Here is a 14,764-nt window from a genome sequence, read left to right on the forward strand (position 1 = left end):
TGGGGGGTCACAAATAAGGTGACGATCATAATCACCTTTATTTCTATTAAAGCTGAGATACAGGCCCTGTGGCAAGCCAGCCCCTCCTCCTTCTCTCTGCTGTGTGACTTGGGGTAAATGACTTCACCTCTCTGAATTCAGTTTCTGAGCCATCTCTGAAAAGGGGATCGAAATGCCTTCCCTAAAGAGGCTGGGGGAGGATTAAACATAATGTTCATGAAGCTGGCACAGTGCCTTGCACACAGTAGGTCTTTAATAAATGGGAGCTGTCCACTGTGTATGCCTTCCATAGGAAGAAAATAAACCTTTGTTGGGTCTGTTACAGCATCCCATGGAAACCCAATTTGAGGGTTATATTTAGGGTCATCTGACCTAAACCTTAGGTCATATGGCCCATGGGGAAACTGAGTGTCTGGGGTCCCTCACTTTAAGGGCTGGTGTCCTTCCAAGGCTGTCATTCACCCAAACAGGAAGTGATGGCTCCGGGAAGCCCAAGAAAGGGCACTGGAGAGCTCTACACCCCAATACACCCCCCTAGTGCTGTCAGGCTTACCACAAAGCTGATGAGGTCCGTCGGCCCCCGAGATGCCATCAGGGGCCATGGCGGAGGGACACAGGCACTGGGGCCTCCTGGGCCTACTATTGGAGTGAAATGGCCTGAACGGAATTGGGTGGACAGGGCGCTCTGTCAGCAGGCTGAGATGTGCTGGGCTGTCGAAAAGCGCCCATAAATAGGACACTGCTAGCAAAGGCAGGCTGAATCTGCAGACGGTGCTGGCCCCTCTGTTCTTCCTGAGGCTACAGCAGCAGGTTCATTCTTGGATGGGCAGGGGCGGGGAGGCGAGGGCTGCACTCGCAGGCCCAGGCCTTTGGGGATCTCCCTGCAGCGTGCACGGCGGACCCCTGCACAAACTGGGGACTCACTTAAGGGTTGGAGCCGAGAGGGAGGACCCCTTCGAGCCACCAAGCTCCACTGGTGTCTGAGGGAGGTGGCCAGGTTTGAGCCCCTGGGCAGGTGCTTAGGGGAAGGGGGCCTCCAAAGACTGAGCACAGCTGGAGGGGGGAGCAAGCCAATTGGAAGACTGCCAAGGATCCTGGGGGTCTTCCAGGAGCTGGCACTGGGCCTGTGTCTGAAACGGGTATGGTGTGCGAGTGAGAGAGAGGGGAAGGCTGTCGTGTTCGATGGGTGTGATGTGACTTTGTGATCACAGGAACGTGTGTGTGTGTGTGCTGATAAACTGGAGAACAGTCCCATGTGTCCATGTGTCACGGAGATCATGACAATCCTCCCATGACTACCTTGTCGTGACTACCTTGGGGCCTGTCCCCACAGGGATGAAGGGGAACTGTCTCTCTGTGTCTGTGTCTCTTGAAGTGGCTGGTATACACTAAGTGCTTCATAAATGCACATGGGATGAATAACCAAATGTATGAAAACTGGGTTGCCGCAGGTGTTCCAGGACCCAGTTCTGCATCATGCTTTCTCTAGATGTCTGTCTGTCTCTTTCCTGCCAGTCTGTGGTCTCCTGTTCATCCCGGTCATCCAGCAGCAGGTCAGACACTGAGCAGCTGCTCATAGAATCTTTGGTGGACAGAGGAATGAATGAAGACTAGCCCAGAGCGTGGAGGTGGGAGAGATCCCTGTAGAGGAACCCCGCTGAAGCCCACACTTTGGCAGGGTCCAGGTGTGGTGTGTCTACACGGAGCTCGAAGAACCCCATTTTGGGGAGAGGAAGCAATTGGGTGAAGGGGAAGGGCAGGCCTTTTGGAGGCAGGCCCCCTCCTGGTGGCTCCCTCACTGTGTGCCTTGGGGAAGTGGCTTCAGCTCACCAGGCCTCAGGTTTCTCTCTATGAAATAGGGATCTTGAACCCACAGTCCCTGTGGCCCATGATGGGCGCTTGGTGGATGTTTGTTGAATGACTGAATGACCGAAGGCAGGCAGTGATGACCATGTCCCATAGGCAGCCCAGCTCCAATGCTCATCTTTGACTTCAATCACATCAGCACCTGGAGTGGCCCGGGGGGACCTGGTGACTCACTCGTTTTCCTTTGGTTGGAGCCAGAGGTGTTCCTGGGGACATGGCAGAACAGCACGGAACGCCAGAGCAGGCTGCGGCTGGCAAGAGCCATGGAGGCCTTGGAGGCAGCTACAAGGTACAGGGCAGGGAGGGATCCCAGGGGCTGTGGGGCTGGGGTTGCCCTTGGGCCTCGGGGTCAGCTTCTCTGCCAGGCAGAAAGGAACTGCGGCCCTTCCAGCCATCAGGGGCCGGGAAGACACCTCGCTCACCATGACTGTACTGCGTCTCCTCTCTTTTGTGTCCTCATCTGCAGAAGGGAACTGGTCGCCCAAACGCAGCCTGACTCAATGGGGCAAAGAGCCCCGGGGGTCTCAGGAGACAGGGTGCTGACTCTCCTGCCTGACCTCAGTCCAGTTCCCTGACTTCTCTGGGCCTCAACAGCCCCATCTGGAAAATGGGAGCAGTGCTCCCCATCTCAGCCCCCAGAATTGGTGCTAAGGAGAATTCCAAAAGCTAGAATTTGTCAGCTCTTCCCTCTCTGAGCTGTTCCTAGGGGCTTTAATCTGAGACATGGTCGGAGGATGGGCTGACTAAGGGGATAACTGTGGGCAAGGGCATTCCTTCAGATGTGCTGGTGGCTTTGAAGAGAGTGGAAAAGACGCAGAGGCCTGCCTGGCACTGGGCCTGATTGGTGGGAGCACAGGGCTGGTCTAGGGACTTCTCAAGGCCTTTGCAAAGCCTCAGAGGCAGCTGCCCACCACGAAGGTGGGTGCCACTGCCGGCCCTTCCTGTTCCTCTGGCATCTGTGGGCCATGCCCTGTCTGCACCAGGGCAGGGGAGAAAGCCGCCAGCCCACTTCTTGAATCCTGGTGCTGCTACCTGATGTGCTGTGCAGCCTGAGACAAGTGACTTGCCCTTTCTGAGCCTTCTATAAAATAACCAGAACAGATGTGTCCCCAGGGATCTTCTCTGAAGACAGTTTGTGCTTCTAGGTGGATAAGAGAGGTGTAGCCTTCCTCTTCCTTCACAGCCTTTTCCTCTCTGGACATCGGACAGGAGAAGAGTGGCCCAGAGATTGCCAACCGGTGTTTTCCATTGTCAGGCACAGGGAAATTTCACATTCAGGGAAATATAGCTTTCCAGCCTCTCTTGAGAAGTTTAAAACGGGGCCCACATTTCCTCCCGGCCACAAGCGGCTTCATTTCCTTCCCTGGGTCATTTCACTCTCCCAGATAGGGACCTGCCAAATGCTAGTTGCAATCCCTCATTTAATTGAGGTTCCTGGAGGCGTTCCCTTCGATGGCCACGAGGGGGCAGTGCAAGCCCGTGGCCCCTGCTGGTTCAGGAGGAGTCAAGGCAGAGGGGGTGGAGCCCAGGGGATGGATGATACCTCCCTGCCCTGCCCCAAGCGGGACTGTGCTGGCTGGGATCTGGGCCTGGGACTGGGAGCCCGACCCCCCATGGGGTGCTCAGGGTGCTGCCCTTTCAGGTCATCGTGTACGAAATGGAGAACTTCCAGGGCAAGCGGTGCGAGCTCTCGGCCGAGTGCCCCAACCTGACGGAGAGCCTGCTGGAGAAGGTGGGCTCCATCCAGGTGGAGTCTGGGCCGTGAGTACCTGGACCCCCAGCCCCCTCCTCACAACCCCCAACCTCCTGGGAGGCAGGAGGGCCGGGTTCCCGTTCTAGATCTGCTCGGGGGCCATAAGCGACTCCCTTCCCATCTCTGGCCTGTTTTCCCATCTATCAAATGGGGATAAGTGGCATGCACTTCAGACAGAGTTTTTGTGAAAACGAATGGAAAGATGCACATAAATAACAACAATAACATAATAATAAGGTGAAGGAGAAGGAGGGAGAGGAATTTGTCTTTGGATTACCTACTATGTGCCAGACACTGGAAGGACGTTCCCGAGCACTTACACAGAGGCTGCATATAAAATAGATTCTCCATACTGTTTCCCGGGATGATTTTCTGGCTCAGGGTCTCAGCTTCCAGGATGTTCTAGGAACTTCTTTAATACCCAGACCAGGGGTCCGCGGTCAGGTTGGAGGGAGCGTTGAAGGTCAAAGGTCAGCAGCTTGGGGGTCCTTCCTCACTAGAAAAGGGCCCTCCTGTAGCAGCAGCAGCAGTGACCCAGGCCTGCTTCCTCCTGCAGGTGGCTGGCATTCGAGCGCAGAGCCTTCCGTGGGGAGCAGTTTGTGCTGGAGAAGGGAGATTACCCTCGTTGGGATGCCTGGTCCAACAGCCACCACAGTGATAGCCTCTTGTCCCTCCGCCCTCTGCTCATCGTAAGTACCTCCCTCTTCGGGGACCTCCTAGAAGCTTGTCATCCAAGCTCCCTGCAGAAGCTCAGCGGAGGGCGGGGCTGGTATGGGTCCGGCTTGCGAAGGGCCCTCTTCATCTCCGACCTGAGAGATTGCATGGGATGAGAGGAAGCTGGCTGTGGTCACGGGGCTGGGGATCGGGACACCGGGATTCACATCTTGAATTCCCAGCACAGCATTGACGCTTCTCTGCGTAACCCTATTAACAATCAGAAGCCTCATGGCCCAGCCTCGGATCAGTATTGTTCTCAAAGCAACACATTCAGAAAGTAGCTTCAGAAAGGAACTGATTCTTCACTTGCCTTTCCCAAACACCCAGAAGGGACTTGGTCCACAGCGACACTTTTAAATGTCACTCTGCTCCCCCCACCAGCTTCCTCCACTCTTGGTGGCCGCTCCGGCCCTCTCTTCTTGTCACAGTAACCGATGCCTGCTTGGATGACAGCAGGAGGAAAGCTAAGAAGACCACGTCAGAGCCTGGTTTAGTGAATAGGGAATTCTCCTCTGTTATTGACTTTTATCGCCTTCTGGCCTCTCTGTGCCTTGGTTTCCCTATCTGCTAAATGGTGGGGTTTCACAAGAGCTGAAAGGCCCCCTCCCGGTGTCATGGCTCCCTGGCTCTAAGATTCCCAAGGAGAGTGGCTCTGGAGGAATCGCCCCTAACCCCAGTCCCCTGTGCGGGCCTCTCGGGAATCCTGTTCCTCAGGCAATGGCCTTGGGGGTGAGCCTGGCTGTGTGGCCACTGAACGCTTCCCCGCACCTCCCAACTCCTACTCCGAGAGTGGGAACAGCCCAGCCAGCTCACCCCATGATCCCGCCCACAGGACGGCCCAGATCACAAGCTGCACCTATTTGAGAACCCAGCCTTCAGCGGCCGCAAGATGGAAATAGTAGATGACGACGTGCCCAGCCTCTGGGCTCATGGCTTCCAGGACCGCGTGGCAAGCATCCGGGCCATCAACGGGACGTAAGGGACCCATTCCCCACTCCTGCCCCTGCCCCGTCCTCTGGCTCCAAATAGAATCTCTCTTCACTGTGTGTCCTACACAGTGGCCGCCCCCTGCTCTTCTAGGTCCTTTTCATAATCCTGGTCTTTCTTACCAGGGTAAGAAGTGACCTAGTGTTCTCTAGGTAGGAGCTGAATAGCACATGGGAGAGTACATGGTACATCACCTCCCTCCTTCCAGGCTTAATACCTCTGTTAATGCAATCTTAAAATCACTTTCCCTTTGTCAGTGACTGCATCTCACCCTATGGGCTGGGGTTGAGCCTTGAAGGGTGCCACCTCTTCCTGACAATAATTTATTCAACAGCTTTTTACTAAACAGTTTTATGTGCAGAGTAGAGGGGCAACAAGAATTACACAGCCTCTGCCCTTAAGAATTTTAGTCTGCCAGGGAGACAAGGAGACAGGTATCCACAATTCACTGTGATCAGGATTATGATGGGGGGGGCACACTGGGGCTCTGGGAGTCCCCTCCAGGTACTCGATTCAGCCTGGGGGAATCAGCAAGGGCTTTCCTGGAGGAGGAGACATATAAATTGAGATGTAAAGAACACGAATGAAGGGGCGCCTGGGTGGCTCAGTGGGTTAAGCTGCTGCCTTTGGCTCGGGTCATGATCTCAGGGTCCTGGGATCGAGTCCCACATGGGCTCTCTGCTCAGCAGCGAGCCTGCTTCCCTCTCTCTCTCTCTGCCTGCCTCTCTGTCTACTTGTGATCTCTCTCTGTGAAATAAATAAATAAATTAAAAAAAAAAAAAAAGAACACGAATGAAAAGGGAGAGAGGGCCACAGATGAGACGAGGAAGAGCGTTCCAGGCGGAAGGAACAGCCTGTGTAAGGGCTCAGAGACACTCCACTTCAAGGAAAGTAGAGTAAGAGAGGTTGGAGTATGGGGTGTGGAGAAGGAGCATTGAGGGACGAGGCTGGAGATGGTTCGTGCAGGACCTGTGAGCTGGGTAGTGAGTTTGAATTCATCTGGAGGGCACTGAGGAGCCAGGGAGAAATTTAGCCAGGCAGAGAGCATGGTCAGATGCTGGCTTTAAAAGTCTTGGTGTGGCTGGAGGCAGGGAGCTGACCATCCTCACTCCGACCTTGGTTCCCGGCAGGTGGGTTGGCTATGAGTTCCCTGGCTACCGCGGGCGCCAGTACGTGTTTGAGCGGGGAGAGTACCGCCACTGGAACGAGTGGGACGCGAACCAGCCGCAGCTGCAGTCCGTGCGCCGCATCCGCGACCAGAAGTGGCACAAGCGGGGCTGTTTCCTCAGCAGCTGAAGGGCACCCAGGCCCCAGTGGCCCAGGCCTGCCCTGGGGGGCAGCAGAGGCAAGAAGAGGAGGCTCCAGGGCCAGGGTGATGGTCTGCCTGTCCCCCCTTCCCCAGAATCTGCTCAATAAAGCCTGGGGCCGGTCCCCCACCTGCCATGTTCCTCTGCGTCACTTCTTGAGGGGGCTGGGGCTTTGGGGTTCTGAGAACCCCCAAGGGGGGGGCTGTGAACTGGGCTCCTACCCAAGGCTCTGGTCGTTTTTGGCAGAATCACATGAACAACTTGCACTGATTTTGTGTTTGTTTTCCTGTGTTTCCACCTTTCAGTCTGTCCATCCATCTATCCATCTGTCTATCCATCCTTCTACCCACCCATCTTTCTATCCATCCTTCCATGCATTCTTCAATCAGTTCTTTCCATCCATTCTCCTATTGATCCATCCGTTCTGTCTCTCTCCCATCCATCCATCCACCCATCCATCCATCCATCCGTCCATCCGTCAGTCCATCTGTCCATCTATCCATCCAGCCAGCCAGCCAGCCATTCTCCCATTGATCCATCCATTCTATCTCTCACCCATCCATCCATCTGTCCACCCATCCATCCATCCATCTATCCATCATGTCCCCTTCCAACTCTTTGTCAGTGTCTGTTTTCATGAATTGATTCAGCAAATGCCAGGCCCTGTCCGAAGCCTGAGGACACAGCAGGGAACAAAACAAAGTCCTGCTCTCACAGAGTTCACCTTCTAGGAGACAGACAGGAAGCAGACAAACAAGTAGATTCTGAATCACGCTACAGAAGGAAAGTGCAATATTATGATGGCGGCTGATGGGGGGGGTGGTCAGAGAACTCTGCTCTGAGGCAGTGACATTTGAGTTGAGAATGAATGAATGAACCATAAAAACATTCCAGGTAGGGCGCCTGGGTGGCTCAGTGGGTTAAGCCGCTGCCTTCGGCTCAGGTCGTGATCTCGGGGTCCTGGGATCGAGTCCCACATCGGGCTCTCTGCTCAGTGGAGAGCCTGCTTCCCTTCCTCTCTCTCTGCCTGCCTCTCTTGTGATTTCTCTCTGTCAAATAAATAAATAAAATCTTTAAAAAAAAAAACAAAACATTCCAGGCAGAGGAGTAGTGGGTGTGAAGGTCCCAACCAGGAGTGCGGCTTGTGATGGAGACTTGGTGAGGACCACAGTCGGTCCAGAAAGGAGCAAGTGGTTGAATGGGGGAGTGGTCAGAGAGGGAGTGGGGTCAGAATAGTTACGGCTCCACAGACTCTTGTCTGAGGGAGGTGGGAGCCATGGAGAGCCTGAAGGAGGCCAGATACGATGTAACAGGATTCTTCTGACTATAGAGCTCAGAGTGAAGACTATGGGGCCACAGGGGATGCAGGGGGCTAAGCCGGGAGGCCACCAGCTGAGCCCTGATGGTATGATCTCTCTGACTGTCTCTTTTCCATGCATTGGTAGCTCTGTGCACCTCCCAGAGGGCTTCTGCAGCTTCGGCTGGGGGACGGAGCCCCCGTCCCACCTCCCCCCGCTGACCGTGACTTCTCTGATCCTCCGTGCCTTCATCTGGCCGAAGAGGGGTGCCATGGCAGGGCCAGCCATAAATGGGGGTCTCCTCTGGCCCCCGTGAGATGAGGAGGGAGTGTCCTCTCAGAGAGTCAGGTGACAGCTGGCTTCCTGCAGTCCCGGGGACCTGACCTCAGCCTTCCCACCTTCCTGAGCCTGTCCTGTGTGCTTCCCTGATTTGGTTCCCCTGTTGTGCCCAGAGCCGGTCCCAGCCACCTGCAGTGTCCCCACCACTGATGCAGCTGGTGTGGGGGTGGTCTGAGGGAGCCTCAGGAAGGCGCTGAAAAGAATACGGCAACTGCGGTTACTTAGCCTGCATATTTAAAAATATATATGCACAGCTGAGCCATCACCTTGAATTATTTTTACTTTGGGGTGTAGGGGAGAGCTGGGTGGGGTGTCAGGCTTGGGGTGGAAGGTGAGGGACACTCAGCAACAAGGTGGACCAAGGGCAGGGTTGACTCCTCCCCCAGCAAGGACGGCAGCACCCCCACTCCTCCCACCTCCCCCTCCCTCTGCCCCTGAGTCTCACCCCCTCTCACAGACAGAGACCTTGTTTTGCTTTATAAATCAGTCCTTACTCAATGCCAACCCACCGTTAGGTTTGTTGGAACTTGATCTGGGTCACTGAACCCTAAGATGACCTCGGAAGGCAGGTACTGTTGCTCATCCGATTTCACAGATGAGGAGACCGAGGCTCAGAGAGGCGGCATCACCTTCCCACAAGAAGGGTTAGAGCTGAGGTTTGCACTCTGTGTGTGGACGCTAGAACATTCGTTCCTGAGCCCTGCTCCCTGCGACGTGTGCCTCAGGGGCAGGGACACCTGGCAGAGAAAAAAATTAACAGCAGGAACAATAATAATAGAAGCCACCGACCGTCCCCACGGTGAGCAGAGTACACTGAAGGGTGCTTTACGGTGTCATCTCTAACCTGCTGACAGGCGACACTGATCCCCATGGGCAGAGAGAGCGACGGGGGCGGGGGGGGGGAGGGTGCCCAGAGCCCTGAAGCAAATTGCCCCGAGCACCAGAGCTCTACAGAGTGGTGGGAAAAGCACTCGAGTTCACGTCTGCCTCCAAAGCTCATCCCGCCCGTCCCCACCCCGGCCCCGGTCTGCCAGCTTGTCCACTCTGTGGTTGGCCCCCGGGGTTTGCAGGTGGACTGACTCTAGAGGTGGGGTGTCACCAGACCCAGATCCAGGGTCACACCGAAAGCCTCCAACCTGTACTAACCGTCTGGCTCAGGGAGAGCTTGCTCTCTGCAAGTACTCCAAGGCATTTTCCCATTCGATCCTCCTAATGGCCTGGGAAGCTCAGAGAGGGAGAGCTGACTGCTGGGGTCACACAGCCTAAGAGGGGCAGAGCTGAGATTTGACCCCAGGCCCATATAACTCCAAGAGGCCATGCTTAGCTTCTCTAGATGCAAATTCTAGCTTCTGCAGGGACAGAGTCTGAAAGGGATAATAAAGTAAGAGTATTTCCTGGTGATAAGGGGGTTGCGGGTGAGGGTTAGGAAATCACTTTACCTGTTTAATCGAGAGGCAGTGTACCGGTTAGAGGAAACATGGTCAAGGGGTTAGGAGCAGAATGACTGAACGGGGCTCTTGATCCTTACCACTTGGTGTCCTTTCCAGGCTCTACCACTTGCTGTGTGCCTTTGGGCAAGTTGCCTAGCCTCTCTGTACCTTGATGCTCTCATCCATAACTCGGGACTAATAACACCACCTATCTCATAGGTTGTTGTGACTATTTTTTTTGAAGATGTTATTTATTTATTTGATAGAGAGAGACACAGCAAGAGAGAGAACAGAAGCAGGGAGAGTGGGAGAGGGAGAAGCAGGCTCCCCACTGAGCAGGGAGCCCTATGCAGGGCTCCATCCCAGGACCCTGGGACCATGACCCGAGCTGAAGGCAGACGCTTAACGATGGAGCCACCCAGGCGCCCCCGTTGTTGTGAGTATTAACATGAATGTGATTTGCAGGAAGGGCAGAGAACAATGGGTAAAACAGAGGAATGGCCTGGTAAGGGATAATCTCCCACCTTATCATGGAAAATGGTGACTCTGGAGATGGACCCCATGGTTGTGTGGAGCAGGGACTTTCCAGTTACTCAGTGACGGGGGTTTGTCCTAAGGACGCCAGCGCAAACAAGGACAAGGCAACCAGGCTGCATGGTGAGAATCCAAGCGGCACCAAGGCTTCACCAGGAAAATGGAGTCTGGGGGTGAGCCGGGCTCATGGATGCAGGACCGGAGCCCAAGGCTTCTTGGGAGCCGGGCAGCAGGCTCTGTGGGCATTCTCCTGGGACCCCAGCCTTGGTGAGCCTCAGTGAATGCATCTCCCACTCCTCAGACGGGAACTTGCCGAAGCATTCTTCCCCATTTTGTGAAATCATGGGGCCCATGACGGTGTTGGCCGTGGAGTTGGCGTCAGTGATAAATCACCACTGGGCCAGTCCGCATGTGTGGCTGTGCTATGTTCAAGACGGTTCTTCCGAGGCCTGTGAGCATGTCAAATGCATGTTCCGTTCAATATCACTTTCCTATCCAAACCTGTCTATGATAACCTCCAATTCCTTTGTTACTTCATCTGTATAATCGCTGTGCTCAAACCTTTCATACTGAAATACGTATTATTACACCTTTCATTTTATTATTCCTTTATATTATAGATAGGGCATTTTAGGATGAATTTAATTTGAAAGCATGAACATGTGGGGATTATAGGATCAACTTCGTTCCAGGAAAGCAGAACGTCGCAAAATGAACGTCATGAGAAGGGAGCGTTGGTTCTGATAGAGTTGAGAACTTTCCACTTGAGGATCTTGAAGGTTCTTAGCTCTGGTTCCTGCGTCTAAGGAGTAAACTGTGTTTGGGGACAGTAAGGCCTATCTTCTTTGTAGCAACATGAGGCAGAGAAGAGGGTCCAAATCTTCTCTCCTCATGTATCAGTCAGGCTATGCTAGATAACAAACAGCCCCCAAGTCTTGGTGGTTTAACAATGATGGTTTATTTCTCATCCTGGTCACATCTCTAATGCTGGTCTAATGCTGGTCTTCTTCACACAGTCATTCATAGACCCTATGAATGACTCTACCCTCTTGTAATAATGCATCTCAGGGCAAGGGAAGACAAAGTGCTGGGAAGTCTGTGATAAAATGACCAGACATCTGAGACATCTCAGAATCCATTGGCCAAAATGGATCACAGAACCTCATGTCATTTCAAGAAGACCTGGGAGTAACCTGCTCACAGATACACCTAACTGGCTGCTTTCCCTTCCCTGATGATTGCTCCCAGGATCAATTCTCCAATAAACTACCTGCCTGTGAACTCTTGTCTTAGCGTCTGCTTCCGGGAACACCCAGACTAAGACACTTTCGTTCATCTCTGTATTTCTTATTCACTGATTAATTTGAACAGTCAGCAAATACCGTCTGAGCACCTACGTTGTGCTGGGCCCAGGCAGGCGCCAGGGGCACGGACACGGCTGAGCTTGGGCCAAGCTCTTGGCCTAGAAGGGCAGACAGCTCGGGACACACTGAAAGTCAGGTGCTTTGTGGTTCGCCCCACTAGAGCCTTTGGTAGGAGCATAGCCCTCCTTGATCTCAGATTTCTGGCCTCTGGAACTGTGTGACAATACATTTCTGGGAGATGGGCTTGTTCAAACATTTTCATCGTGCTAAAATATACTACATAACATTGGATTTGCCATTTTAACCATTTTACGTGTGCAGTTCAGTGCCATGAAAGTACCTTCACACTGTCATGAGACCAGCACCGCCGTCCGTCTCCAGAACTTTCTCATCATCTCACACTGAGACTCTGGGTCGGTTAAACACTAACACCCCGCCCCCAACCCCATCCTCCTTCCCCCAGCCCCTTGCACCTGCCAGTCTACCTCCTGTCTCTATAAATTTAGCTACCCCAGGAATCTCACATAAGCGGCATCGTGCAGGATTTGGACTTTGCGGCTGGTATATTTCCCTTAGCATCATGTCCCCAAGGTTCATCCATGTCCTAACACGGGTCAAATTCCCTTCTTTTTTTATTTTATTTTATTTTTATTTATGTGACAGAGAGAAATCACAACTAGACAGAGAGACAGGCAGAGAGAGAGGAGGAAGCAGGCTCCCCGTAGAGCAGAGAGCCCGATGCGGGGCTCGATCCCAGGACCCTGGGATCATGACCTGAGCCGAAGGCAGAGGCCTAAACCACTGAGCCACCCAGGCGCCCCTAATTCCCTTCTTTTTTAAAGGCTGAATTGTATTCCCTTTTATGGATAACTTCTGCTGATGCATTCACCTGTCAACAAACGTTTGGGTTGTTTCTGCCTTTTGGCTACTGCCTTTTGGCTGCCGTGAATGTGGGCATCTGAGTATCTGTTTGAGGCCCTGCTTTTGATTCTTTGGGGTTGAGTATCCATAAGCAGAATCATAAGCGGTGATAGGGGAATTTTACTGATAATTTTTGGAGGAACCACCATCCTGTTTCCATAGAGGCTGCACTATTTGGCTACCCCAAGTTTCTGTTGTTTTAAGCCCCTCGGTCTCAGTCCCTTGCTATGGTGGCCCCAGACAATGAATAAATCCCCTCCCCGCCCCCAGGCATCAGGTGCTGCACTCAGTGGGTTCCACAGTGAACCAGGCAGGCAGTGGCCCTCCCCCCGTGAGGCTTACCTTCTAATAGGAAAGATGGCGAATAAAGGAACAGCGTCATGTCAGGTGGTGAGAAGTGTTACAGACAGAAGCAGCAGGTTGGTGTCTGTCTGCCTGTCTGCCTGTCTGTCTGTCTGTCTGTCAGGGGCATGGAAGGTGGGGGAGAGCAAGTCTCACTCGAATCTGGTCTCTGAGCCCCAGGGCTGTTCCCTCTCTCCTGCCTGATCTTGGATCTGGTCAAGACACAGACTGGCTTCTAGAAAGAGACACACAGTGGAGGAAATGTGCATCAAGGCCAAGGGCCAATGGGGCAGTGGGTGCTCGTAGGACCCAAAGCCCCCTGAGGTTTGGAGAAACCTCTTGGGGGTGCTCTTAGGACCCACTTAAGAACAGCAGGTGCTAGGACGGCCCGGGGTCTTCAGCGGGAAACTCACCCTCCTCGTCTGCAACATCAGGCCGCTCTCCACCTTGACTCCCTGGCCTGGGCCCTGCCAACTTTCAGCTTCATTAACCTGCATACAGATCTTCAAGTAACACACTAGCCTCCGCACACGGTCCCTTTCTGTTTGGAACTCCTTCCAGCCCGGTTTCCTACGCTAATTTGTCCCCATCCCCGAGGACTCTGTATCTTCCTGGGAGCTCTCCTGGACTGTCTAGACTGGGCTGGAGTCCCTCCCCGACACTACCCCCGGAACAGAGCTTGGCACCAAGTAAATGTCTGATGAACATTTGTTGAATGAATGGATGGATGGGTGGGTGGGTGGATGCCGGTCCCTGGCAAGCCACTCTCCTTTCCTTGTTTTTTCCCCCTCACCCAGGGCCACTGAGATTTACCTCTGTCTGCCTTCCCCCAGGGCTCTACTGATCACACCAGTGAACCCAGCATGCCCTCGGTCCTGGCAGCCAGACGGCTGATGCATGCAAAGTGGGCATCCCCTTGCCCAGCCGCCTGACCACCCTGGCGTGGCCGAATCCAAAAGCTAATGACATTATTGTGCAGAGACACAATGTCTGTGGGCATTTGCTGACCCGGGCTTTGGTGTGGGCTTAATCCAGCATTCTCGTCCTGCTTTCTCTGGGGATGCAGCGATCACCCGTCTTGGCACCGGCACTCCTGGGGAAGGTATAAATGCCACCTCCCGCCGCCCGGGCTCCACGGGCACTCTCGGGGGCTGGTGTCACTGGTAAGAATGCCTCGCTTGCTTGCCTTGCCTTTTTCTCTCATCCTTATTCCTGATGGAGAGTGTGGGAGGCCTGGGTTCGAATCCAGGAGCTACCCCCTTCGGACATGGAGACCTTGGGCAAAGACTTCCATGCTCGAAGCCTCAGTTTTCGTTTCTGTTAAATGGGGAGATGGGTCATAAAACCTCTTTCATCGTGGGCCTTCGAGGTAACGGTGGGTGGTGTGGCACACAGATCGGACACAGGCAATACTCTCTATTAATAAGAACCGGTCCACCAGCATCTTTGTTTCGCTAGTGACGAGGGAGGAGACTCCAAGGGTTGGTGCATGGAAGGAATCAAACCAGTGAAGGTTCAGCATCGTTTTTAGGCTGGTGAGCCAGCCCTCCTCATATCCTCATTCCCAGGTGCCTGCTCCTCATCTAGCGTTGGGACTATTAGTGGCTAGGAAGCCGCCGGGGCTCTCTGGGTGCTCCTAGCAACAGGGGATTTCAAGGCCGCTGAAGGTTGGTGGAAATAACCCAGCGAATGCCATCGCAGCGGCTACTTACCAAGCGCCCCTGCCAAATGCGGCCTGTCTTCCTGCATCATGGCATCCAATCGTCACAACCTGTTCATAGACACTGTTGGGCGCCATGACTGTCCCCACTTGGCAGGGTGGGAAACTGAGGCACAGAGAGGATGACACGCCCAGGACCTCAATGCCAGTGGACAGTGGAACCAGCACCCCCACACTGAACCAACT

General features: G+C 53.9%; 1 protein-coding gene across 1 annotated transcript; it reads left to right on the forward strand.

Moving 5' to 3' along the window:
* The first annotated feature begins 2,010 nt into the window (after positions 1–2,010).
* Positions 2,011–6,736, forward strand: CRYBB3 (crystallin beta B3). Its single transcript, XM_046025631.1, has 5 exons — positions 2,011–2,155; positions 3,509–3,627; positions 4,176–4,308; positions 5,169–5,311; positions 6,454–6,736. Exons 1-5 carry the CDS (start codon positions 2,081–2,083, stop codon positions 6,617–6,619), a joined length of 636 nt encoding a protein of 211 aa, XP_045881587.1. The 5' UTR covers positions 2,011–2,080; the 3' UTR covers positions 6,620–6,736.
* Positions 6,737–14,764: the final 8,028 nt, after the last annotated feature.

Source organism: Meles meles, chromosome 12, assembly GCF_922984935.1.
Source record: "Meles meles chromosome 12, mMelMel3.1 paternal haplotype, whole genome shotgun sequence".
Lineage (NCBI taxonomy): Eukaryota > Metazoa > Chordata > Mammalia > Carnivora > Mustelidae > Meles > Meles meles.

Bases quoted from the DNA above. Each gene is read 5' to 3' on its own strand.
- CRYBB3 (XM_046025631.1), top strand. From the start codon at position 2,081: ATGGCAGAACAGCACGGAACGCCAGAGCAGGCTGCGGCTGGCAAGAGC. The intron at 2,156-3,508 runs GTACAGGGCAGG...CTGCCCTTTCAG, and splicing joins GCCTTGGAGGCAGCTACAAG to GTCATCGTGTACGAAATGGA. The intron at 5,312-6,453 runs GTAAGGGACCCA...GGTTCCCGGCAG, and splicing joins ATCCGGGCCATCAACGGGAC to GTGGGTTGGCTATGAGTTCC.